Below are 25,468 nucleotides of genomic sequence, written 5' to 3'. Positions count from 1 at the left end.
AGAAAAAGAACAATGTGTCTGTGTGTGCACCATCGCTCAAACAGAGTCCATTTCTGATCATATGCAGAGCTCGTTGAAGCTGCTTGTGCGTTCTGAATTGTTTCAATCACCCTTGAAGGCAAACCCATCACACTCAAGTTTAACCTCTCACGGGCCAGGCCCAAAGAGTCACTTTGTCTGGGGCTGGGTGAAAAATCTCCCCACGCGCTTGTGAGAGAAGGTCCCTGCGCAACGGGAGAGGCCAGGGCTGGTCGCAAAGGAGTTGAATTATCTTCGTCAACCACAACTTCCCAGGCCTGTTCGGGGCAATCATTATGACTGAGTGACCGTACTCTCGTACCCTTCTTAAATTTGGAAAGATCAGACTACTGTACGCAGAGGAAATGCGTACAGTAGTGCGTTTGGCCACGGGTGCGCCAGAGCATCCACGCCGATAGGCGCACCGTCTCTCACCAGAGAGAAGAATAGAGGACACTGAGTGTTTCTGTGCGAGGCAAAGAGATCTACGGCAGCTCAGTCGAACCTCTCCCACAACTGGCTCACTACCTGAGGGTGGAGAGTCCATTGTCCATACAGAGGATTTCCTCTGGACAGGAGATCCGCCCCCACATTCATTATTCCCGGGACATGGGTTGCCCGTAGTGAATGAAAATGCTTCACGCCCCACACGATTATTTTCTGTGCCAGATTGTGAAGCAGATGGGAACGTGTGCCTCCCCGGCGATTTATGTATGCCACCGCCGTTGTGTTGTCTGACCTGATCAAAATGTGGTGGTTCCTTAGGAACCGCACAAAATGGTTCAGTGCCAGAAACACTGTTAACAGTTCCAGGAAGTTTATGTGTGCGTTTTGTAGCGAGACGGGCCATTTTCCCTTTGTTATCCTGCCCTCGCACACTGAACCCCAACCTGTGAGCAACGCATCTGTTGTAACCACCTTCTCAGAGAAACTGCTCCTAGCGGAATCCCTGACTCGAGAAAAGAGCGATCTCTCCACTGACGGAAAGCGCACATGCAGAGTGACGTCACTATCACTTTGCGGGAGAGATGGCGTTTTGACACAAACCCTCCTGCTTCTTTAGATCACACCGTTGTCGCATAGCAGTGACCGATGCCCCGAAAAGGGCTTTGGGCTCAACTGGAGTATCCAAGAAGTCTGCTTTTTCTCTGTCTGACAGCCCTGACAGTCCCAGCCAGAGAGCTCGCTCGCCGACCACTGCCAGGTCCATGCTGCGGCCGCAGCTCTGGACCGCACCTCTGGAAGTTCTCAGGTTGAGATCTGCAATAACACAAATCTCTTTGCCTCCCCATCTCTTCCATAAGCTCTGCTTGATAAAGCAGTGAGGAGAGAGGTGGCATCAAGAGTCCTCACTGCCAGTGCAAGAACTATAAATCTTCTGAAAAACTCAGCTCAGTGCGTCTGGCAGTGAAGCTGAAGCCGAGGAAAAGGCTGTCATGCGGCTAGGGTGGAGAATGGAGATGATGTGCAACTGACAGCTCAACAGGAGGGGAATTTGACATCCCTAACTCCTCCATTTTATCAACATCCAGCCTAGAAAATCCCTTTACAGGAACCTTGTGTGAAAAAGGCTTATCCCAGAAACGTTTCATCTCTGAAACGCACGCGGGGACCGCTGGAACGAGCTGTTTAGCTGGTGGGGCACGTGACGGCACTCTCTTGCCGTCATAGAAATCTCTCCGTCCCCTGGAGAGTTTATGGAGAGTTTTGCCGCCACCCTCCGGCACATTTCCAGTAGGTCGAGCTCCGCCTCAGCTGGGGAGGGTGAAACTTTGCTTAACGCGCTACCTGGCCAGGAGGGATTCGGCGGGAGGATCATCCTCCTCCTCACCGTTGTCCTCCAACAGACGAGCGATGGCCTCGTCGTCATCATCGTCCTCCTCTCTCACATCCGTAAAGGATCCAAGGATCCGTAAAGGGAGGTAGTTGGTAGTAATAAAGGGAGGTTTATTCGTCCATAAATTCGCCCCAGCTGCATAATGCAGAAGGCTGTTTAGTCTCCTCCGCGGGCGGCAAAGAAAAGCAGGGATCTCCCTTGTTAGTGGCCGCGACCCGCACACTTCTCTCTAGCACCCTCGACGGGAAGAGAGAACAGTGATGCCTGAGCTTGTCTCACCCCCAGGCATGCGATGCACAAAGGATGAGGATCCTTGCCTGATATCATTGAACCGCACGCACACGGACGTGAAGTTTCCGCTTTCGGTTCGCTGATTCCGCTTTCGGTTCGGTTCGGTTCGGTTCGCATCACTTTCGTGATTGGTCCGTCAACTGACAGAAGTGGTGTGATTGGTACTTCCAGATCTGTCACGCCCAGAGGCGTTTTCCATAGTGAGATACCGAGCAAATGTTTGAAAGAGAACTTTAATTTTATAATGTAAATAGACTTCTGTCTTCTGATTCTAGTATTTTCATTTTAGGGAGGCTCAGCCTAGCCTGGTTCTACCAGACTCTCGTACATTTAATTTGTACAGAGAGTCTGGCCTCTCTCAATTGACAAGCGTTAACTTCCTTGAAGGCAGGTACTTTGTTAACCCTCTGGGGACGAATTGGGCCAATGAAATCGATGTTGTTAGGCAAACTCCACCAATGGAAAAATTGCTGCTGGGAGGATTTTATTTTTTTTTACCCAATCAGAGGAAGGTTACCATGACGTATTCTAGCCAATCAGAGGACTCTGTAGCCTTCAACATGTGCAAACAAACAGCGTCATGTGGACGGAGAATGAGACAGATAGCAAACGGAGCGGAGTATTACAGAGCGCACAGAGATCTATATAAGAGAGAGACAGAATAACTTAAATAGCATTATTATTGTATTGTTTTAGCACTTTTATGATGGCAAGCAGTAAAAGTTTTACGGCAGAACAAGCTCTGGAACAATTACTGCAAAGTAAATCTGCCAGGTTGTGAGTGTGTCTGTTCTTCAGAGCAAGCAGTTCTCATTTAGTTCTGAGCAGACAGCTTTTTCACACCTGGGACTGTTTGTAAAAAAAGTTCCTTATTTCATTGTTCTTAACACATTTGATTGAACAATTACAAATGTCTGTCAAGCAAAGGGTTTGACAAATATTTTTTTTGTTCAAAAACTGTTCACTATTGTTGTGTGAGGTGGGATTTTCAGTAATAAATGACAAAAATCAAATTTTCCTTTTTGAAATTCTCTCGATTATTGTACATTTTTCACTCATACTTCCTTTATAAACACATTACATGCATGCTTATGTTAGCTTAGGGTCTTCTGAATCCATAGATACCAAACACACGGTGTTCCATCTCCATTACATATGGTTTGTAAGCCCAAATGTAAAAACAGAGAAAACGGACCAAAAAGGGCTTAGTCCCCAGAGGGTTAAAGTTTAAAACTATTGGATCTGCCCAGAGCCACTCTGGATCTGCCGTAACCAATCGCTAACACTTGGTCGTGACGTATGACGACTCAAACTAGCGCACAACCTCAACGTCATCGTTCTCAGCCACACCCTCTGTTCGCTGATTGGACCGGTTAAAAATTGACTGGAGAAAACCCAAGAATATACCACAATCCCAGACGTAGTTCTGAAGTAAAATGAAAATTGAGCGGAAGTACGTGGGAGGGCGGAGCCAGGCTAGGCTCAGCCCCCAATGAGGGTATGATTATTATTTTTTAAGTAACACTAATGCTCACTATTTACTAGTTTTATTAACATGCATATGACAGGGTTTTATAATCGCTGAGGTCCCTAATGTGTGAGGTAGGCTATTTAGGGGGGTTCGGGGAAATTTTGATTTCTCTGACCTACATATGTGCATTTTAAGATGTTTTGAAGGCGAACAAATTTGGATAATAACAGCTTTAAAACCATGTCAGTGGGCAGCTGATTATTTTTCTCTCCTCATCACACAGCGTCATACTCTTTTTCTCTTTGTTTTTCTCTTGCCCTGACTCTTCCCCTCCTAAAGCTGAACTTTGACTGATTTAGGCTTTTCATTTTTGTCTGTCAGTGAAGAAAGTAAACATAGGGTTAGTTGATAGGTTGATTTATGAATAATTTTCTTAGACGCGTTAATTTACTGAAAGCGACTAGGAAAGCTAGGTAACTAACTTTATTAAATTCATTCACAATATGTAGGCTACACATTCATTATTGATATTATGCCTAATACAGGGCCGTAGACAGGGCTTTATAATCAGAGGTCCTAAATTTGAGGTTGTTAGGGGGTTAAAAAAAATTTTTTTCTGATATGTGCATTTCAAAATGTTTGAAGGCCAAAAAAGGATAAGAAATAGCTTTAAATAACATGCTTTTAAAGCTATTATTTGTCAATACCTGCCCTCTCCTCATCTTGATTACCCTTTCTTTTTCTCTTTGTCTCCTCATCTTGATTACCCCCCCCCCCCCCCCCTAAAGCTGAGCTTTTTTAAATTACTGAAGGCTATAAATTGTATTATATTAATTATCGATATGTACACATTCATTATTAATCTTGTGCCTAATATGATGAAAACGGCTTTGTTAATGTTTCTTGTCCCCTCACAATGACAGTAAATTAATTATTACATTACACGAGTCACATTACATAGGCCTATTTTCAGTTCAAAATGCAAAATTAGACACAAGTTTATTATTTTGCCTGATTATTTTTGTCATTCGTTTAACATTTATGACCTAAAAAAACTGTCAAATATGAAATGTTTAGTTTAGCTACTTACATATTATATCCTGCACTTGACCGTAAACTGAAACGTTGAGTCGCTCTGCTTAAAATTGGCGCTCGGCAGCTTCATTGAACACATTGAACCTACTTTGATAGCTCATCTCAAATATTCTGACATTGAAGAGCAGTGACAGACCAATGAGGCTCAGATGAACACACACACACACACACACACACACACACACACCCATGTCCTCTGTTTCTGATGTGCGCTGTGCTCGGCGCCGCTGCGGATTGAAGGCGGTGTTGAATCTGATTATAACAAGACTGAAGCGAACACTAATTAATGTAGCCTACACTTAATCATACATTTTAGGGGGGCTAGGCAGAAGTTTAGGGGGGCTGAAGCAAAGATCTAGTTTAATATTGAAGTATCTAGTTTTAGATGTATTGATGTCAGTTTTCATCTTATGTTCCTCATCTGTCATTAAAGAGAATGAAGCAAATCACCAACCTTGTTCCTCTGTATCTTCATCTCTCGTTCTGCAGGGTTCTTCCTCAAACTCCATCTTTACAATAGTATGTCCTGGAGTAATTCCTCGTGCTTGATAGGAAAAGTTTCTTCACCTGTTGGAAGACATGAATATTCAACAGAATTGAAAGATAAATCGTACCAGCCTCTGTCTCCCTGTTTTCTTTCTTTCTGGTGGCTGCAGGTGTATTATATCTGTTTTAATGTACAGGTAACTTTAGCCGGAAACTGGCCATAAATTAACTTAATTTTATGTGGCTATTGTATATTCTCATTGGCTGGCAGCTACACCCCCCTGATCCAACAATAAGCTGATGTACGCATGAGGTTTTGTGAATGGATTGGCTTCATGTTCATGATTCTCTATCCATGAGCTCATGTCATTCAATGATGAAAAAATAAAATTATGAGAATGAGGCACAGGAAAATAATTAATGGAGATAAAATGATCTAACGGGTATTATAACAGTTTGTGGGAATGTGGTCATTGAAGTTTGGTGAAGTAACGTTATAACTGGTCATTTAACATAACCTTTTTAGCATACTAGCATAGCCGTAAGCCTTGTTTACACTTTCGCCTGATCCAGCACCGTTTAAACTGCAGTGACTCTCCGCTCTCTAGTGATGGGAACACAAATCCTAGCTACATACAAAACATTTGCGATTGGTTAGTAAACGGTACCGTATTATTACTACACATGATCGGGATATTCTCGTTGTATTTACACTGTTCTGACCAGCAGGTGTCGCCAGCGTGCGAAAGAGTGAATCATTTCGTGAGTTTATTCGGAGTACATAAGCTCCGTTTCTCCCATCATCACAACTTTTCTCCAGACTACTGCACACAACAGTTATAAATAACTATGCGAATTGTTAAAACATAAAAACTAACTCACTATAGACCCCAGCTGAAGATTTCACCAAGATCTCAAGTAGCTGAGAGAACACATACGATCGTCTTTATCTACTGTTGGATTAATGGCGGGTTGTGATTAAACACTCTGCCATCTACTGTGCTGGAGTGAGAATTCAGTCTATTGGTCCATTCTACAGATTTTGTTCAAAGTCAGTTGGAAACATCTTGATTTTATTCCTTCTTGTATTTTCAGAAAGTTTTGGAATATTTTTCCTCCCCCCAAATTTGACACTACCGGAACCCAGTGATAAATAATTTAATAAGAAGGCTTATTGACCTATTAAGATTTTGTTAACATCTATCTTGTCATCTATAACAATTGCAATTTTAACAATATTTCAAGTGTAATTTATGAGATTTGTTGTTTTTTAAATCCAATCTTTCTTTGTAAAAGGCATAACGTTTGTCATACTGATTTCAGAGTTAAGGATACATTTGTTTAAATTGAACCAAAACTATAATAACAATTGATAATTAAATATACTTATATTTGACAAAACATCCCATGTTTCGGTCGTGACTGCACATTTACAGTAGGCTAGTGACAGTAATGTTTTGGTAGCGGCAACGTTACACTACAGAATTATAACTCACAAAATTAAAACACTACTAAAACATAGTAAAATACTAATAATTTGCATAATTGTACTAAAATTTTGTTTATATTTTCCCCAAATAAAGGATTATGTATTCCCTTTTGTCACTACCAAAACAATGATGACATGTTTCCAATGAAGACAAATTCTTTCCAAATATTAATTCTATTTAAGGACTTCATTTTTATTTGACTTTTACCATATTGTTGATCAAAGTCCATGTAGTTAAAAGCTTAATTTATTTTAGTGTTAGTTCATATTTTATCCACTAGATGTCAGCTGTAAAAAATGTATTTTATTCACTGCACTTCCACAGTCACTGTTCAGTTTTCTGATCTCAGTGGTGTGGATATTTATGTCAAAAGCCATATTTTGAAAGAAAGTATATTGCAAAAACATCCAGTCAAAACATTTTTATTTTAAAATATTTATTTATCACTGCAGGATTAAAAAACAACCATGAATACAATGTTGAAACTCTTTGAACTGAAATAAATGTATTAAGTCATTCAATAAGAACAGGTTAAGATAAATTATAAACAAGATGTAAGTTGCTGGCTATAGATACGATACGCTGCAAGAAATTACACCATTTGATTTATCAGAATATCAGACTATTTTAAGTGATGGATCTGACTGTGAACTTTGCTCACTTACATAATTTTGGACAATGCTTTTTCTCATGAGTCCGTAGATTAGATGATCGGGTGAAACTCTTCCCACATGAAGAGCACTTGTACGGCTTCTCTCCAGTGTGAACTCTCTCATGATATTTCAAGGATCTTGATCGAGCGAAGCTCTTTCCACAGTGTGTGCACTTGTACGGTTTCTCTCCAGTGTGAACTCTCTCATGATATTTCAAGGATGATAAATGAGAGAAACTCTTTCCACAGTGTGTACACTTGTACGGTTTCTCTCCAGTGTGAACTCTCTGGTGTTTTTTTAAGTTGCTGGATGTAATAAATGTCTTCCCGCAGTCAAAGCACAAATAAGATCTCACACCGTTGTGTATTTTTAGGTGCTGCTTTAATTGGTCCAGTCGTAAACATCTCTTTCCACACACAGAACACACATGAGGCTTCACATCTGCATGAATTTTCATGTGTCTTTTTAGGTACACTGCCACAACAAATGTCTTGTCACACTGATCACAGCCGAATGATCTTTTTCCTGAGTGAATCTGCAGATGATTTTTGAGACTAACTGCCCATGCGAAGCTCTTTCCACACTGACGGCATGTGAAGGGTTTCTCTCCGGTGTGGATTCTCATGTGCATCTTCAAGTTTGATTTAGCTGTGAAGCTCGATCCACACTGAGAGCAGATGCAGGAACATTTCTCTCCTCTTCTTTGAGTGTTTTTTTGAGGTTTCTGAAACTGATGGCGTTTCTCCTCCACTTCACTTTGTTCCATCAGATCTAAAACAAACATATTACATTAGACAATTCAAGATTGAAATTAAAGTAATCCATAGTCTAATAGTAGAAAGATTTAAAGGGGTCATGACATGGTTTTTTTAATTTTATTATTATGTTCCCTTAGGTGCAATTATAGTATTACTATAGTTTTTTTTACAAAAAACTTTTAAAATGTAGTGATTTATGACCTTTTCCCACCCTGTTTCTCATCCTCTGATTCAAACAGTCTGTTTTGGGGGTGTTTCCCCTTTAAGAGTTCAGTGTTAACGCCCACTGTTATGATTGGCTAACGTCAGTGCCTATGCATCAATTATTAACGCCACCAGCCAGAACATTTGCGGATTCAGCGTAACTGTTTAATAGCGGGTGATGCATGCGAAGCGATGGCTCTTGCAATGATAAAACCTTATTATGTTTGAGCCGGAATCAGAGGAAAATGAACCATCACCACAACAACGAAGACTGGATCAGCCCGTGTCCACATGGAAAGTGAAACTATTTTGAATTAATTAAAAAAAATTTACCCGAGACACTTGAAAACGGATTATTGTTGCATAATTATCCTGTAGCTTAATTTGCTAACAGTTTAACATTATTTAACTAATTCCAATTAAATGATAGGGTGTACCACGGACAAAAATGCATGCACAGGCCGTCTTTGAAGATGCAGCATTGATAAAGGCAACATTTTTAATTTTCTATCACATGTAGGCCTACTAGAAAGGCGACATATTTTCAAGATTCTCTTATACAAATGTGTTTATATTAGCCATGGTAAAAAGTAAGTTTGCGTCGTCGATGTTGAGCCCAGAATAGTCGGCACGGACTTATCTTTGAGCAACAGTTTTCTGGCAAAGCTCAAAACAGTCTGTTCTCAAAACAGTCATCCTTCAAATGTATAGAACAAACGCTTAAACTAACACTGCCGTGACTGAGACGTCCGCAAAAAATAAAGTGCATCCATTTTTCCCTGACGACTGGATCTTTCGCAGCGTATTCAAAGATGTTGTTTGTCCACAGCCAGGAACAGCACATCTGCGTGGCATCGTAATTTCCCTGTACACAGACCCACTCGCTGTCCGTCTGAACACTTGTGAGGCGCGCAGCGCGCGACAATGATACGAAATGAGCGTAGTTGTCTTGCGCTTTAAGCGTAGTTGTCTTGTGCTGGAGGCGGTCTATATGCAAACGCTGGTACGTCACTTCATACCGTGACGTCACTTCTTACCATGGATCCAGAACGAGCTGTATTTAGAGCTTGATTAAATAAATGATTCGTTTATAATGGGGAGGACATCTTAAGCTATGAAACTTGCAGGACGTTTTAATGGTACAAAGACCTCTTATATACCAAAAGATCAAGGCAAATTTGGTTTCTCATGTCATGACCCCTTTAATCAAAATTTAATTAAAGAAAGACAAATGGGATCCAAAGAAATATTGAACCTCAATTTAGCAAAAATCTAGTTTAATAATGAAGTATCTAGTTTTAGATGTATAGTTATATGTCAGTTTTCATCTTAATGTTCCTCATCAGTCATTAAAGAGAATGAAGGAAAACACCAACCTATTTGTTCCTCTGTATCTTCATCTCTCGTTCTGCAGGGTTCTTCCTCAAACTCCATCTCAATAGTTTCTCCTGGAGTAATTCCTCCTGCTAGTTAGGAAAAGTATCTTCACCTGTGGGAATACATGAATATTCAACAGTATTGAAAGATAAATCGTACCAGCCTCTGTCTCCCTGTTTGCAGGTGTATTATATCTGTTTTAATGTACATAACTTCAGCTGGACACTGGCCATAAATTAACTTGTTTTTATGTGGCTATTGTATATTCTCATTGGCTGGCAGCTACACCCCCCTGAACCAACAATAAGCTGATGTACCCATGAGGTTTTGTAAATGGATTGGCTTCATGTTCATGATTCTCTATCCATGAGCTCATGTCATTCAATGATGAAAAAATAAAATTATGAGAATGAGGCACAGGAAAAAATAAAGAGAGATAAAATAATCTAACAGGTATTATAACAGGTTTGTGGGAATGTGGTTATTGAAGTTTGGTGAAGTATAACTGGTAATTTAACAGATGCTTAACCTTTTTAGCATACTAGCATAGCCGTAAGCCTTGTTTACACTTTCGCCTGATACAGCACCGTTTAAACTGCAGTGAGTCTCAACTCTCTATGGGAACACAAATCCTAGCTACATACAAAACATTTGCGATTGGTTTGTAATGTAAACGGTATTATTACACACATGATCGGGATGTTCTCGCTGCATTTACACTGTTCTGACCAGCAGGTGTCGCCAGCGTGCAGCGCTTTAAACTGGTTTATTCGGAGTACATAAAGCTCCGTTTTCTCCCATCATCACCAATTTTCTCCAGACTACTGCACACAACAGTTATAAATAAATATGATTTGTTACAACATAAAAACGAACTCACTATAGACCCCAGCTGAAGATTTCACCAAGATCTCAAGTGGCCGAGTGAACACTTACATTCATCTTCATCTACTGATGGATTAATGGCGGGTTTTGATTAAACACTCTGCCATCTACTGTGCTGGAGTGAGAATTCAGTCTGTTGGGCCATTCTTCAGATTTCGTTCAATGTCAGTTGGAAACATCTTGATTTTTCCCCCCCTATTTTAGTAAAATGTTTTTACGGGTAAATCTATAACAATTGCGATTTTAACAATATTTCAAGTGTAATTTATGAGATTTGTTGTATTTTAAATCCAATCTTTCTTTGTAAAAGGCATACCGTTTATCATACTGATTTCAGAGTTAATGATACATTCGTTTAAATTGAACCAAACACTATAATAACAATTGATGATTAAATATTTTGACAAAACATCCCATTTTCGGTTGTGACTGCACATTTACGGTAGTGACAGTAATGTTTTGGTAGCGGCCACATTACACTACAGAATTATAACTCACATAATTAAAACACTACTAAAACATAGTAAAATACTAATCATTTGCATAATTGTACTAAAATTTTGTTTATATTTTCCCCAAATAAAGGATTATGTGTTCCCTTTTGTCACTACCAAAACAATGATGACATGTTTCCAATGAAGACAAATTCTTTCCAAATATTAATTCTATTTAAGGACTTAATTTTTATTTGACTTTTACCATATTGTTGATCAAAGTCCATGTAGTTAAAAGCTTAATTTATTTTAGTGTTAGTTCATATTTTATCCACTAGATGTCAGCTGTAAAACATGTATTTTATTCACTGCACTTCCACAGACACTGTTCAGTTTTCTGATCTCAGTGGTGTGGATATTTATGTCAAAAGCCATATTTTGAAAGAAAGTAAATAGGAAAAAACATCCAGTCAAAACATTTTTAATTTTAAAATATTTATTTATCACTGCAGGATTTTTAAAAAAAAAACATGAATACAATGTTGAAACTCTTTGAACTGAAATAAATGTATTAAGTCTCTCAATAAGAACAGATTAAGATAAATTATAAACAAGATGTAAGTTGCTGGCTATAGATACGATACGCTGCAAGAAATTACACCATTTGATTTATCAGAATATCAGACTATTTTAAGTGATGGATCTGACTGTGAACTTTGCTCACTTACTGTACATAATTTTTGGACAATGCTTTTTCTCATGAGTCCGTAAACCAGATGATCCGGTGAAACTCTTCCCACATGGCGAGCACTTGTACGGTTTCTCTCCAGTGTGAACTCTCTTATGTTCTTTCAGGGTTCCTGACTGAGAGAAACTCTTTCCACAGTGTGTACACTTGTACGGTTTCTCTCCAGTGTGAACTCTCTGGTGTTGTTTTAATTTGCCGGGTGTAATAAATGTCTTCCCGCAGTCAAAGCACAAATAAGATCTCACACCGTTGTGTATTTTTAGGTGCTGCTTTAATTGGTCCAGTCGTAAACATCTCTTTCCACACACAGAACACACATGAGGCTTCACATCTGCATGAATTTTCATGTGTCTTTTCAGGTACACTGCCACAACAAATGTCTTGTCACACTGATCACAGCCGAATGATCTTTTTCCTGAGTGAATCTGCAGATGATTTTTGAGACTAGCTGCCCATGGGAAGCTCTTTCCACACTGACGGCATGTGAAGGGTTTCTCTCCGGTGTGGATTCTCATGTGCATCTTCAAGCTTGATTTAGCTGTGAAGCTCGATCCACACTGAGAGCAGATGCAGGAACATTTCTCTCCTCTTCTTTGAGTGTTTTTTTGAGGTTTCTGAAACTGATGGCGTTTCTCCTCCACTTCACTTTGTTCCATCAGACCTAAAACAAACATATTACATAGACAATTCAAGATTGAAATAAAAGTAATCCATAGTCTAATAGTAGAAAGATTTCATCAAAATTGTATTAAAGGAAGACAAATGGGATCCAAAGAAATATTGAGCCTCAATTTAGCAAAAATCTAGTTTAATATTGAAGTATCTAGTTTTAGATGTATTGATGTCAGTTTTCATCTTAATGTTCCTCATCAGTCATTAAAGAGAATGAAGGAAAACACCAACCTATTTGTTCCTCTGTATCTTCATCTCTCGTTCTGCGGGGTTCTTCCTCAAACTCCATCTCAATAGTTTCTCCTGGAGTAATTCCTCCTGCTAGTTAGGAAAAGTATCTTCACCTGTGGGAATACATGAATATTCAACAGTATTGAAAGATAAATCGTACCAGCCTCTGTCTCCCTGTTTTCTTTCTTTCTGGTGGCTGCAGGTGTATTATATCTGTTTTAATGTACATAACTTTAGCCGGAAACTGGCCATAAATTACCTTGATTTTATGTAGCTATTTTATATTCTCATTGGCTGGCAGCTACACCCCCCTGAACCAACAATAAGCTGATGTACGCATGAGGTTTTGTGAATGGATTGGCTTCATGTTCATGATTCATATCCATGTCATTCAATGATGAAAAAGGAAAATTATGAGAATGAGGCACAAGAAAAAAAAAAGAGAGATAAAATAATCTAACAGGTATTATAACAGGTTTGTGGGAATGTGGTTATTGAAGTTTGGTGAAGTATAACTGGTAATTTAACAGATGCTTAACCTTTTTAGCATACTAGCATAGCCGTAAGCCTTGTTTACACTTTCGCCTGATACAGCACCGTTTAAACTGCTGTGAGTCTCAACTCTCTAGTGATGGGAACACAAATCCTAGCTACATACAAAACATTTGCGATTGGTTTGTAATGTAAACGGTATTATTGCACATGATCGGGATGTTCTCGCTGCATTTACACTGTTCTGACCAGCAGGTGTCGCCAGCGTGCAGCGCTTTAAACGGGTTTATTCGGAGTACATAAAGCTCCGTTTCTCCCATCATCACCAATTTTCTCCAGACTACTGCACACAACAGTTATAAATAAGTATGATTTGTTACAACATAAAAACGAACTCACTATAGACCCCAGCTGAAGATTTCACCAAGATCTCAAGTGGCCGAGTGAACACTTACATTCATCTTCATCTACTGATGGATTAATGGCGGGTTTTGATTAAACACTCTGCCATCTACTGTGCTGGAGTGAGAAGAGAATCAATTTTGTAATTTGTTTGTATGCAAATTGTATAATATACAAGGTACACATGTCTAGTAATTATGCAGGTAATTCTCATATTGTATTTTCCGATTTTTTTATTTATATTTTCCCTCTCCCCAAATACCAAATCACAATGATAGATAATTTAGTAAGAAGGCTTATATTGTCCTTTTAAGATTTTGTTACCATCTATCTTGTAAATATATTTTTTAGCTATTTTTTTTTTTTTTTAAAGTAAATCACTGGTAAATCAATAACAGTTTCAATTTGAACAATATTGTGAGTGTAATTTTACAAGATTTGTTGTATTTTGAAACCAATCTTTCTTTTTAAAGGACATAGACCTAATGTTTGTCACTGATTTCAGAGTTAAGGATACATCTGTTTAAATATAAATTGAACCAAACACTTTAATAACATAGTTAATAATTCAATAAACTTATTTTTGACAAAACATCGTTTCGGTCATGACTGCACATTTACGGTAGTGACAGTAATGTTTTGGTAGCGGCAACATTACACTACAGAATTTTAATTCACATAACTAAAACACTACTACTAAAATACTAATGATTTGCATAACTGTACTAAAAATAAAAATCCCCAAATAAAGGATTATGCGTTTTTCTTTTTGCCATACTGAAGGAGAAAATCTGGGATCATTTCCTTGGACAAGTGTGACTAAAGTTAAACAGAAATTTTGTGAAAGCCTCTCAGAATATGTTGAGCATAAATCAGTGTTTAATATGACAATATTTATGTTTTCGTCTGAGAAAGAACATACGGGATAAAAATAAGGTCCAAAGATTGAAGTCTTAAAGGGGTCATGACATGAGAAACCAAATTTGCCTTGATCTTTTGGTATATAAGAGGTCTTTGTACCATTAAAACATCCTGCAAGTTTCATAGCTTAAGACGTCCTCCCCATTATAAACGAATCATTTATTTAATCAAGCTCTAAATACAGCTCGTTCTGGATCCATGGTAAGAAGTGACGTCACGGTCGAAGTGACGTACCCTCGTTTGCATACGACCGCCTCCTCCAGCACAAGACAACTACGCTTAAAGCGCAAGACAACTACGCTCATTTCGTATCATTGTCACGACCGCGCCCGCGCGCCTCACAAGTGTTCAGTCGACGGACAGCGAGTGGGTCTGTGTACGGGGAAATTACGATGCCGCAGATGTGCTGTTCCTGGCTGTGGACAAACAACATCTTTGAATACGCTGCGAAAGATCCAGTCGTCGGGGAAAAATGGATGCACTTTATTTGTTTGCGGACGTCCCAGTCACGGCAGTGTTAGTTTAAGCGTTTGTTCTATACATTTGAAGGATGACTGTTTTGAGAACAAATCCCAAAATGATGCTGGCTTTGCCAGAAAACTGTTGCTCAAAGATAAGTCCGTGCCGACTATTCTGGGCTCAACAACGACGACGCAAACTGTAAGTAATGTATTTATAACTTTAAACTACTTTTTAAATACGCTGAATCCGTGTCTGCAAAATGCATAAATGTAAATGCATTTTCCCAAACAGATCTTGTATTTTCATATCTGTACCTAGTTAATGTTATTTTAGTCTTAATATGTCTTGTAGTCTTAATGTTCAGTGTCAAGAATGGACACCAACCTATTTGTTCCTCTGTATCTTCATCTTTTATTCTGCAGGGTTCTTCCTTAATCTCCATCTTTACAATAGTATATCCGTAGTTTCTCCTGGAGTAATTCCTCCTGCTTGCTTCTTCTTCTCCTGTGAGAATATGGGAATATTCCCCATAAACTCTCATGAACAGCCTGAAAATTTCAATCCGACCCGACCCGTGGCTTTTCACATCAACATGAATTATCTGCCCGAACCCGGCCCGCGGCCCGACGGATTTTCTCATACACGTATTATCATGACCAGCAGACGGGAATTCAAATCAACCTTTAATGTTCACACCTTTTAACAATACAAACAATAGAAATACAAAACAATACACTTTCCAGACCTTCGATTTTCCGACTCTGTAGTAGCGACGGTGAATTCACCTGCGGCAAGTTTACTTTTCACCAACTCCATCTTCTTCTCCAAGCTAAAGGTGCGCACGCAGAGGCATCAGGTCTGCCCCCACCCCTCTCCATGATGCACGCCACGTTGCACGCAGGAGCCAGACTTTCTTTACGGTGAACAGCAGCGATGAATGATTAATTTTTTATTTTTTTTTCACTGAGCGGAAAAGATTAAGCCCGAGGTCCGACCCGACCCGAGTCATTTGCTTGTATTTTCGACCCGAACCCGCGGGTCCCGTCGGGTTTGTCGGGCCAACCCGACCCGTTGAGAACTCTACGAGTAAGTATGCGTCTTATGCTGCGTTCACACCTAATGCGAATTGAGCATCAAATTCGCTTCTATCGGAAAGCATCTAGTTGGACGCTTGACCATTTTGAATCCACTCGCGCGTTCGAGGCGAAATTCTTCTTGTGGGAGGGGCAAGTGCTAGGCGGTTGTCTGTTTGCAAGATGGCTGATGTTGATCGAGCACTCATCGAGAGTCACCGCTCACATTTGCTCTGGAGAGCAGAACAGCGGCGTAGGGGTCATCGTCGCCGTACTTGGGTCCACCAGACCCTCCGGAGGCGTACCCAGTTTGGCAGGTTTCACCACTTGCTCCAGGAGCTGCGCCTGGATGACGGCCGCTTGTACTTCCGCCTGTCCCGCGCCCAGTTTGATGACCTGTTGTCCCGCATCGGAGCGAGGATCACCCTCACCCACCTAATCTATCATATATTTTTGTTTTGATGATAAATGGAGCCAGCCTCCAAAAATAATTAACCTGTCCTGTGATTTTTTTTCTCACACAACACTGTTCAGACACGAACTATGTCCTTATACACTAAAGTATGTTGGTTGTCTTTACATTAGAATAATAATGTTTCATATAATCTAGATTTAGATATGCAATAAATAGCATTCAATACACAATGAATATGTCTCATATATTGAAATCAAGTTTTTATGTGATAAAAGATTTGCTTTGTTGTGTATTAGAACCACACCAGGCATTTAGTCGTGTTACAAAATAATTTATTGAGACCAAACATATAAAATAACATTATAAACTGAAAAGCGGGCCTGCCCCCGTTTATCACATCACTTCACCACGTGACAGCAGCAAGCAGGCTCCTGATTGGTTAACGCGGCGCGAACAGATGGCAAAGTTCAGATTTTTTAACTCGGGCGTCAGACGCGAATTCGCATCAAATGCGTGAATGCACAAAAAGCACCATATAAAATCACTTGCACGTATCGCGGCAGACGTTCAATTCGCGAAATGGACGCGCGAATGAGGCGAAATCGCGTTCAACGCGCTAAACGCGTCTATCGCGCAGCAGGCTTAACATGGAAATCACTGGCTCCAGACGCTCGATTCGCGTTCTGTGTGAAAGCAGCATTAGAGATCTATCTTGACAAGCCAGTCCTCGGATCTGATTTAAGTAACGATTTGTTTCAATGTTAGCATTTTGAATTTGAACGTTTTAACCATACGATTTAGTTTGGAGATCTATGATCGGACGCAACCCTCATCCTTTTTCGGAACGATAAAGTATCGGCTGTACAACCCAGAATCTTTCTTCGGTGAAGGAACACGTTCTATGGCCTCCTTCCCCAGGAGAGTTACAACATATTTTTTTTATTACCAGAGCCTACTCGAGGCCGACTAGCCTGGTTCTACCAGACTCTTGTACATTTCATTTGTACAGAGAATCTGGCCTCCCTCCATTGACAAGCGTTAACTTCCTTGAAGGCGGGTACTCGGTTGAAATTTAAAACTATTGGATCTGCCCAGAGCCACTCTGGATCTGCCGTAACCAATCGCTAACGTTTGGTCGTGACGTATAACGACTCAAACTAGCGCACGACCTCAACGTCACCGTTCTCAGCCACTCCCTCTGTTCGCTGATTGGACCGGTAAAAAATTTACTAGAGAAAACCCAAGAATACACCACAATCCCAGACGTAGTTCTTAAGTAGGGATGGGACGATTACCGGTTTCACGATAAACCACGACAAAATGTACTGACGGTTAGTAATATCGTTTAAATTGTAATTATCATTAAAACCGTGTTTGATTATCGCGATTTTAATAACTCACTGTAAATCCTGTCCAGCCAGCAACAGTCTGACGCGTCTGGTTTTTTTTATTCGAGAAGGAGTGGCGGATGGCAGCGACCGTGCTCGGGAGATTTTTCAGCCTTTTAAGAGGACCAAATCTGAGGTGTGGTCATATTTTGGCTTTTACAAAAGTCCTGAGGGAAACTTAATCGAGGATGGTCACCCTGTCTGCAGAACAAAAAGTCGCTGCAACAGAAACACTTCAAATCTGCCGAGTCGTCTTGTGTGACCATCACCCACTGTTGTATAGCGAGTAACTTTCAGTAACTCCAAGTTTCCACGCTGCCAGATGGCGCCAAAGGATCTACTCTCGAGACTTGCCTCTAGTGTATTGCTAGTCACATCAGCGCCCTGAAGTGGATAACCGGCAGGGAACAACCGGGCTGGCTCCTGTAGTAACCTCCTCAGATGATTCGAGCCTCCCAGTGCAACATCCCAGGGCGGACACTGAGAGGTTAAACTTACGGGAAACCAACAGTGGAGGGGTTGGCAGAACGGTCCCCTGAGGGCACCGAGGAGAAACGGGCACTGTAAGGAGGTGTGAGCCTTTTCCGAAAGGGGTCTGCCCTCAGAGACCCGAGCACCTTTGCATCATCCCTTCTTGAAATTGCAAAACCCATAGAGACACAATTTGCAGAAATTGCCACACTGCCAAATAGTCTAAAGCGATATCAGCCCCTCGAAACTGACCTCTAGTGTAGGTTGAGGAATATGTCCAGTGCCCAGAAAAGCTCGCCAACCGAACATACTTCTCTAATACGGTCCTCCCAGTTAGTGAGCCTCCCAGTTCTGCAACATCCCCGGGCAGAGACTGGACCAAACTCGCTGGAAAATGCTGCGCCCTGTTGCACCAGAGGTGGCGGGGCTGGAAGAATGGTCCCTAAATACACTGAGGAGAAGTGGGCACTGTATAATGAGGTGTGAGCCACCGTACAAGGGAACTTCGAGTAACTTAGGCACTTTTCGACTGAGTGGGGAAAACCTTTTTATTGTTTTGATAGGAATAGACGTGTTGTTTTATCCCATGACTATGCCGTCTCACAGTCACACTGCTGCAGGACTGTGCTGTACATTATCTGTTTTATATTCTGGTTTTAAATTTTATATTCCTGGACCTGTATGTATTGTGATGTTTTATGTGGTTTATGAGTAATGTATGTTATTTTATTTGTTTACCTGCCCAGGGACAGCAGATGTAAACTAGCTATTAGCTGATTCTGGTGCAATTACTTTTAATTGTGCACTGTCCCTGTAAAAATAAACAATAAAATTATACAAAATTAAAGGGGATCTGTAACCAAAACCGAACAATGTACTAGTCATATCCAAAGCCGTATCTAAAGCCTTTGCATTCTTGCTATCCTGGATTACAGTATGGATGCGTGTCTCCAATTCTGAAATATTTTCTGTCAGCCTATCTATTTCCCTGCTATTTATCGCACGTGAAATATATGAACTATTTATCGCATGTGAAACCTGAGAGAGAAGCCAACGCTAAACATGTGGCAAGCAGTGCAAGTAACAATAGCAGAAGATCGCATGTCTCAGCGTGATTGTTAGTTGAGTTACCATAGTTGTTTGATGTTCACTTCATTAAAGGAGTAGTTCTCTGATTATTTACTCACCATCCGAGATGTACTGATCTTTCTTTATTCAGCCGGAAAGAAATTAAGGTGTTAAGAGGAAAACATTCTAGGATCTTTCTCCATCTGCTGTAAGTGAATGCTGCTCACCGTAGACCATTTTTGACGGTCCAAAGTCCAAATTTAGGCAGCTTCAAAGTAATCCACATGTCCTAGCTGACAAGGGTCTTCTCTAGCAAAATGATCAGTCATTTTCAGAAATAATTGTATTTATTTATAATTTTTAACTACAAATACATGCCTTGGTCCAGCTTGGTGTAATTCAAAACGTCTTGTGTGAAGTATGCACGTTGGAAAGGTCAAGTGTGACATAGACAAAACAAAATGAAATCCTGGAATGGTTTCCTTCCAAATCCTTAATTTTTTTTCAGCTGAAGAAAGAAACATCTTGGACAATCAGGACATTTTTGGGGTAAACTATTAATTTATATAAAAAATTATTCTGATGATGAGGCTACAAAGAATCTTCTTAAACAAGAATCAAGGCAATAAGTTAATACATTATTAAGTAATTGTTTAGCTAGATTTTTTTTTATCTTATTATTGACTAAAATCTAGTATATCTAGTTCATCACTTTATTATGGAAAGGGACATGGGATGAAAAAAAATATGATAGGAGCGAAAATAATAAATAAATAAACAAACTAAAGTGAATAAACTAAAGTAATAACTAAAACTTTTAAATTTAAGAGAAGATTAAATGAAGTGCACAATATGGTCAGTGTCTGTGGGAATAAAAATCCTGTTTTACAGCTGCTATCAATGGTAAAGTACAGAGCCTCCAAGGGGACGCGGTGCTGGGAAGAACAAAATATGAGATGGGAGGGAAAATAATAAGTAAATTCTTTTGCGTTCTCTCACAAATATTCTGTGTTCCCCCCAAGAAACTTGAATGCAAAGTTTCCCTGTTGCATTGCCACAGACACTGATATATCCATATAATCTTCTCTCCCATTTTCAAGTTTTATTTAAAATATATATATATATATACACTACACACTTGATCAATGTTACAATGTTTAACCCCTTGATTTCATGTAAACAAGCAAATTAATTAATAAAATTACTCACAAGTTTTTCCTTTTTATTTTTTATTTCTCATAGTCTCAAAATGTACAGTTTCTGAGTGATTTCACATTATTTACTTGAAAATTAAATTGGGTGAAACTTTTCCCACATGAAGAGCACTGATGCGGCTTCTCTCCAGTGTGAACTCTCATGATCTTTCAAGAATGATGAACGAGAGAAACAGTGTGATCACTTGTACGGTTTCTCTCCAGTATGAACTCTCCCATGAGCTTTCAACGATTTTAAGTAAGAGAAACTCTTTCCACAGTGTGAACACTTGTACGGTTTCTCTCCAGTGTGACTTCTCTGGTGTGATATTAAGATGCTGGATCTAGTGAAGGTCTTCCCACAGTCAAAGCACATATAAGGTCTCACACCAGTATGAGTACGTTCATGCTCTTTTAAAGTCTGCAGTTTTGAAAAACTGTTTCCACAAAAAGAACAAAAGTGAGACTTCACACCAGCATGAACTTTAACGTGTGTTCTTAAGCTAGATGAAAAAACAAACGTTTTCTCACACTGATCACAGCTGAACGACTTCACTCCGGTGTGAGAGCGCAGATGCTCTTTGAGAAAGCTCTTGCGATTGAAACTCTTTCCACACTGAGAGCAAGTGAACGGTTTTTCTCCAGTGTGAATCCTCATGTGCTCTTTCAAGCTTCCTTTCTGCATGAAACTATATCCACACTGAGTGCAGGTGAAAGATCCTTTGACTTCAGTTTTTCCAGCTCGTTTTTGTCTGACTCTGAAAGTCTTTTCAGTCCTTGAAACAACTTTATTTTCATTTATGAAATGAGGTTTGTCTTCTTTCACTTCCTTTGGGTCTAAAATCAACAAATTAAATTCCCACAATTCAATTAAAGAAAGACAAATGAGAACAAAAGAAATATTCAGTAAGTGAGCCTCAATTTAGCACAAATCTAGTTTACAATCGAGTCTACATCTAGTTTTATAAATATTGTTATATGTCAGTTTTCATCTTAATGTTCCTCATCAGTCATTAAAGAGAATGAAGGAAAACACCAACCTATTTGTTCCTCTGTATCTTCATCTTTTATTCTGCAGGGTTCTTCCTTAATCTCCATCTTTACAATAGTATGTCCGTAGTTTCTCCTGGAGTAATTCCTCCTGCTTGCTGCTTCTCCTCCTGTGGGAAGATGGGAATATTCCCAGCATTTAAACTCTCATGAACGGCTGTGGGAGCTTCACTGACTGAAGGAGTGAATTGTGGTCGTTGTTGCTCATTTAGCAGATGATCATCACACTTACAATCACTCACAATTATTCATGTGTATGTATTACAATAGTAATTTAAAAACAATTGCATTATTTCATTTTTTTTTTACTTTAACTTCAATCATCAAGCTTCAATCATTTTTGCTCTTTCATGAGATATGGTTTATCCTAGATTGATCATTTTTTGTGAGATTTATTTTCAAACACTTTCTTGCAACAAAACATCATCCAGACTGTATAATGACTAACATCAAACGAGTGTTGTGTTTGTCTACTGTTAATAATTCTAATTTCTTGAAGTATTTTAGTCCTTATCTTCTCAAAAGTGGTGTCTATTATCAGAAATATGCTCTATATTTCCATCACTGTTAAACTATCAATTCTTCAATTCAGTTCAGAGATGAAATAATATTGCTGAGGGTTTATTGCTGTAATCAGACAACGATTAAACGTGTCTGAAATAAACGAATCTTCTCTGTTATTCATATTGTGTTAACGTTACACCTTGTGTTTACCAGGTTCAATTACATAAAATATTGCTAAACACAACTAACAATCTTTACATGCTGCCACGTCAGTAACGAGCTTAAGTTTCAGTGTAATGTACAACATTGTTTAATTTTAGGGTTACCGGTCAGTGTATTAGGGTTTAATAATATCAGAGTTAGTTGCAATAACCGCTACGGCTCGTTTAAGTGTTGTTGATTCACTCAAATGAACCGGCTCTTAAGAGTCATTCGCTCGGGAATCAGACACTCGAGCTTATTAACATGTGTAAATTGACAGATTTAGATTTCTCTCATTTAAAATAAATGTACTCACAGTCCGGTAAACAGCAGATAAGAATCTCTTTCTCTTCATGAATGGACCAAGATGCACTGGACTCAACAACAAGATCACGTGATTGAAATAAAAACAAATGTCGCCATCTAGAGGAACATCTGTGGCGCCGCCAAACTATTGTCACTCACGCATTTTATGAGAAGCACCTGGCTGCAGCCTGCAGATTTGGGCGGGGGTGCACCTGGGGCGGGGCTGCACGTGCAGCTCCGCCCATCATGCTTCTCATTGGTTAGAGGCAAGGTGATGACGTCGATCAAGGCGGGGCCGCACCTGGGGCGGGGATGCACGTCTCTTCCCGCTAACATCTCTTCTCATTGGTTAGTGGCATGAAGTCATGACGTCGATCTAGCATGTTTTCATTTCCGTGGTTCGTCGCTGCATGGTGAGTTCAGGCAAGCTACTCTAATTTTATTTACAATGGTTATTTCTGAAGTGGCATTTAGTGTGATGTTAAAATTAAGTGGTGTAAAAATAAAATCGTGCAACTTTACTCACCATATCACACAAATAACTAGGGCAGCGTCTCCCAAAAGCATCGTAGGTGTGTGCGCGCGCGCGTGTGTGTGTGTGGGGTTTGGGTGGGATTAGATATAGTGTTAAAACAAGGCCCTTAAAAATAAATACAGTGGCAAAAATGAACCAGGAGAAGAAATATAGGATTTAAGAGTTAATAGTAACAATATACAAAGTTATATTGTAGGACATTTTTTTTCTATTAATAAATTGATTAAATGTAAACTATTTTGATATTATTGTTATAAGTATGCATTTATTGAATTGAACATGAAACTACATTCAATAGTAATACAAATTCATCAAAACTCCTTGAAAGTAGGGCTTGTTTTATATATTGCATACTGTTACTTACTGTATAGCAGTATATGCACTGTCCAATCCTGCTGCTGGAGGGCAACTGTCCTGTAGAGTTTAGCTCCAGCCCCAGTAAAACACACTTAAACCAGCCAATCAAGGTCTTACTAGAGATAGAAACTTCCAGGCAGGTGTGTGGAGTCCAGTTGGATATAAACTCTGCAGGACAGTGGCCCTCCAAGAGTGACTTTGGACACCCCTGCACTAGAGTAATAAAAAATATATAAAAAAAATATGCTAATTCTAATGCTCTATACTTCCTTCTCTTTGCAGATCCTTGGCATTGTCATCCCCATTTATATTCCATGTGTACCTCTTTTGCTATTTTACTTTATATTATTTTTGTTTTGCTGTGTTAATTATTCTCTAACTTTTACTCTAGTCTTCCATCTCTCTCACCTATTTCTTGTTGTTGTTGTTTACTTTATAACTCAAATGTTCTTTTAAGAGCCATTCCACCCTACAAAAATGCACACAACTGTGTTAAGCAAGGGGGAGTGTGAGCAGTATTTAAAAGACTGCAGTAGAAGTGCCCATTCTGCAGGTACACCAGCATTCCACAGCTGATGTATTGCCACATCAAAAATCACTTTAGAGGTGATGGAAACCCCCCTGCCTGTTGATTCTTTGACCAAGGTAAGCACAGTATAAACTCCTGTCAATCTATCAGTTACCCTTTTTAATAAGTCGTATGTAAAGTTAAATTTTTGACTGACTGTTGTCTACTTTGGACAGATACCACCTGACATCCTCTGACGCATCCTGATGGGAGCCGTCACAGACGACGGAGATGTGGCTTTCTGGAGACTCACTGACGTGCAAGGTTTTCAGGGACGTTGTCAGCCAGCCCAAATTCAGAGAAGAGGCCCACTTTGCTGGACAGTAAGTTCTTTCTGTCTGTCCGTGCATCTATCTATCTATCTATCTATCTATCTATCTATCTATCTATCTATCTATCTATCTATCTATCTATCTATCTATCTATGTCTTCCTATCTCTATCTATCTATCTATCTATCTATCTATCTATCTATCTATCTATCTATCTATCTATCTATCTATCTATCTATCTATCTATCTATCTATCTATCTCTACCTGTCTTTCTGTGTCTGATAGACTGTACTGCCTTCAAAACTTTCAGCTTGAAATCTACTTTGATCTTCAAACTGAAAACCTTCAAACTTCAAGCTTTTAAAAACTATTTCAAACTTTTAGGATAGGCTTTCTCAAGCCAAATTAAAGTTTGTGTTGACAAACTTTTTTAAACTAGTTTATGTAGGTACTTTACAGACAAAGCCAATAACACTCAAGCTTATCTTGTCTAACATTTTACTATAATATGTTTAAAATATATAAAAAATAAATTCCTTGTATGACTCTGTACTATGTTAATGCCTTTCTTCAAAATGATTCAATATTGTTTGTTCTGTATTTGATCTAAATTAGGTGTTGTGAACTGGAGTGCATTTTCCTGACAGTAAGCAAGTGTTCCGGGTGCCCTACTCGTCGCCTGTGCTTGCACTGCACTGCACTACACAAGGACTGCCAGCTGGGTCTGTGGTGATGTGAATGTGTGTGTGTGTGTGTGTGTGTGTGTGTGTGTGTGTGTGTGTGTGTGTGTGTGTGTGTGTGTGTGTGTGTGTGTGTGTGTGTGTGTGTGTGTGTGTGTGTGTGTGTGTGTGTGTGTGTTTTCAATGATGGAGGGGAATGTGTGTTTGTTTGTTTGTGTGTGTGTGTGTGTGTGTGTTTCTCTTTTACACAATTATTTTTGTTTTGAAATAAAAGTTATCACTGGGTGTGTGTGTGTGTGTGTGTGTGTGTTTCTCTTTTACACAATTATTTTTGTTTTGAAATAAAAGTTATCACTGGTATGAGTTTGTTTTTTTGAGTTGAAATGCATAATATGGGATACAGAGATTGACAATGTACTGTATTTAGTTGGTTTAACTTCAAACTACTTTATTGGCATAA

General features: G+C 39.4%; 2 protein-coding genes and 1 long non-coding RNA gene across 4 annotated transcripts in view; 1 reads left to right on the top strand and 2 right to left on the bottom strand.

Moving 5' to 3' along the window:
- The window catches only part of LOC306984759 (uncharacterized protein), a 218,689-nt gene extending 196,010 nt beyond the window's left edge, over nt 1-22,679 (bottom strand). The window contains exon 1 of the mRNA XM_079586429.1: nt 22,607-22,679. The gene's annotated coding sequence lies outside the window, so the exon portion shown is untranslated. The remainder of the gene's footprint in view (nt 1-22,606) is intronic.
- The window catches only part of LOC306984764 (uncharacterized protein), a 43,291-nt gene continuing 29,317 nt past the window's right edge, over nt 11,495-25,468 (bottom strand). Inside the window, exons 1-3 of one of the 2 annotated variants that reach the window (XR_013794608.1) lie at nt 13,542-13,685; nt 12,651-12,763; nt 11,495-12,408 (exon numbers count right to left, since the gene is read on the bottom strand). Coding sequence is in view for 1 of the 2 variants with exons in the window: in XM_079586438.1 (XP_079442564.1) it covers nt 11,720-12,408 (689 nt within the window). In the remaining variant the exon portion in view is untranslated. Of the gene's footprint in view, nt 12,409-12,650; nt 12,764-13,541; nt 13,686-25,468 lie in introns of those variants that run through there. The other variant, XM_079586438.1, reaches the window with a different exon arrangement.
- Nucleotides 22,937-25,367, top strand: LOC306984956. The gene is made up of 4 exons (XR_013794698.1): nt 22,937-23,009; nt 23,771-24,133; nt 24,233-24,379; nt 24,944-25,367. It is a non-coding gene; the product is annotated as an uncharacterized lncRNA (long non-coding RNA).

This window comes from Phoxinus phoxinus (genome assembly GCF_949152265.1).
Source record: "Phoxinus phoxinus genome assembly, chromosome: 17".
NCBI lineage: Eukaryota > Metazoa > Chordata > Actinopteri > Cypriniformes > Leuciscidae > Phoxinus > Phoxinus phoxinus.
This window is presented reverse-complemented; position numbering and strand designations above follow the sequence as displayed.